This window comes from Castanea sativa, chromosome 11, assembly GCF_040712315.1.
Source record: "Castanea sativa cultivar Marrone di Chiusa Pesio chromosome 11, ASM4071231v1".
Lineage (NCBI taxonomy): Eukaryota > Viridiplantae > Streptophyta > Magnoliopsida > Fagales > Fagaceae > Castanea > Castanea sativa.
Window position 1 is genome coordinate 70,344,204 of NC_134023.1, and position 2,461 is coordinate 70,346,664.

At 37.1% G+C, this 2,461-nt stretch overlaps 1 protein-coding gene across 1 annotated transcript in view; it reads right to left on the bottom strand.

The window, feature by feature from the left end:
• Window positions 1-2,033, bottom strand: part of LOC142614846 (beta-hexosaminidase 2) — a 3,825-nt gene extending 1,792 nt beyond the window's left edge. The window contains exon 1 of the mRNA XM_075787489.1: window positions 1,168-2,033. Coding sequence (XP_075643604.1) covers window positions 1,168-1,954 — 787 coding nt within the window. The 5' untranslated portion in view covers window positions 1,955-2,033. The remainder of the gene's footprint in view (window positions 1-1,167) is intronic.
• Window positions 2,034-2,461: the final 428 nt, after the last annotated feature.

Consider the following 2,461-nt stretch of genomic DNA (forward strand, 5'->3'; position numbering starts at 1 on the left):
AATATCCTGTGTAAAATAGCTTGAGCTGCTTCCATTTATCATATTTGACGCCAAAGGCAAGAATCACTGGACAAGTTAAGGCAGAGGAAAGCATCATTCAATTAAATGGAAGGTGAGGGCTTGGGTTGATTTAGTGGGAATTTTTGCAGTGATGCAAAATAAAATTCTATGCAGTCAGTGGGGGATGTTTTCTTAAGAGGAATAAATGTCACTGTAGAAGAGCTTAGGGTGTGATTTCTGTCATGTTTTGTTGAATAATTAGATGGTAATGGTAGTTATGGTTAGTTTTGTCTGTATCGTTTGTCGTTGTGTAAGATCTGTTTGTACCCCTAGCAGCTTTGAATAGCTGCTTGTTTTTGCTACTTTGCAATGTTTTTGTAAGTTGAGCAAAGGTCACTTGTTCATCAGAAATTATCTAAGCATTCTAATTTTTAATTATAAGCGCAAGAGATGCATATATGGGGCTTGTTAGATTAGGTTTAGACTGATTGTAGTAAATAGGTTGTTGAAACACGTTTACTAAACATAATCCTTTTTCATTTCTTCCTTTTTTGGATAAAAGGTACACCAGAAATAGTGAGATTCAATCTTTGTCTTTTGATGTTTCCTGATTGATTTCTGAACCTGCTAAAGAAGATAACTATTTTGGAGGGGTAAAATTTAGGGACAGTTCTCTATGTACTAAACCTTAGGTTCCTCAAGTAAATTCAATTATGTGTTTGTATTGGCCAATAAACCACATGGTTGAATTCAGTTGTCCTTGGGAGAGCATGATAGTATGACACTACGCACACTGCATTGGTCAGTACGTTTGTGTTGTGGAATATGATTTAGGAACCCAAAGTACAAGACTATACCTAAGTTTTGCCCCTTTTGGAATGCACTTAGATGAGTTAGATTTGCAAATCCAATGTATGAACTCATTCTAGTATCTTTGACATAGTCTGAGATTCCAAAAGTTCTTATGCATATACAATGCCAACTAGCTAAGAGTTTGTTTAATTGTCCTACAAATTACCTCTCTCAAACCTATAAAAGTGACAATTTTGTGTACTAGATACTACCGTTATAACTAGCAATACAATCCTAGAAATTTTGTACTAAAAAGAGAAAAAGAGTAGGATATCAAACAAAAGAGTAAAGGCAAACGAGAAAAGTTTTACTGACCGGGAGTGTCAATCTCTGGAACCACTCTAACCCCATGCTCCAAGCCAAACTGCACAATTCTGTTGACATCATAAGGAGTGTACAGCATGTCAGGACCATATGAACCCTTAGCTGCCAAATCAGGCTCAGACGGCACCAAAAGTGGGAAAGAGTGTGAGTCAGTGATGTGCCAATGAAACACATTCATCTTATTCACACTTATAGCTCCAATGGTCCTCAATATATCCTCAACTGGGTAGTAATTCCTTGAAGTATCCAACAAAACCCCTCTGTGTGCAAAAAGTGGTGCATCCCATATATACAACCCCACAGCTACACGCAAAGGGTCACCCCAAACGAGCTGAGAAAAAGTCTCTAGGCCTCTCATGGCACCCCACACAGTCTCTGCAGTCAAATTAGCAGGACCCCATGTGGGAATAGTGAGTGTATAGGACTCATTCACGTTGTGGTGAAGTGGGGCAGTGAGGTCTGAGACAGAGACCATAAGGGTCTGCAAAGGAGGGGTGGTGGTGGCGAAGTTGAGAGTGGGAGGGACTAAGGGAATGTGGTGCTCGGTTTGAATGAGGTTGAGGTAGCGTTTGATGGCGGAGGAGAGGTGTGTATGTATTTGGTTGGGAGTTGAAATGGTGAAGGTGGGAGAGAGAAGAGTGGCTTGTGGTTGTGGCCATGAAAAAGTTCGTGGCTTTGGCCATACTTGGATTGTGGATTCAACTGTGGAGATTGGGAAGGACAACGCTGCTAGTCCTGTGGAGACGATGAGAATGGAATTGAAGAAAGGAAGCAACATGTTTTCTTTGTTCACGATTGGGTGAAGTGGGTAGACTTTTTGAGCACTTTGAAAACAGTGATTGACATGGTTTTCTTTGTGACACGTTGCTTTAGACTAAATTTAAAGTTTGAGAAATTCTAATAACATATAAAATGTTACCATTTTTACCACAATTATTTTATGTGATAAATTATGATTAGTTATCTATGATTTTTACATTGATTTATATGGATTTACAAAAAAAAAAAAAAAAAAAAATTCACTGCTTACAAATTTTCTTGTGAATAGTTAGGACAAAAGTTGTGATTTATGCTATGTTCATAAAATTTTTGTTTGAAGTCTTTGTTAATTACGACATTGTTTGGATACTGTTTATTTTGCTGAAACTAAAAATTTATTGCTGAAAGTATTGTAAATAAAGATAAAAATTAGTTGAAATAGTACAGTGGTCCATGAATAATACTAAAAAGTGTAATGAGACTTATAAATAGTAGCAAAAATAAACTGAATAGTAAAATAATTTTC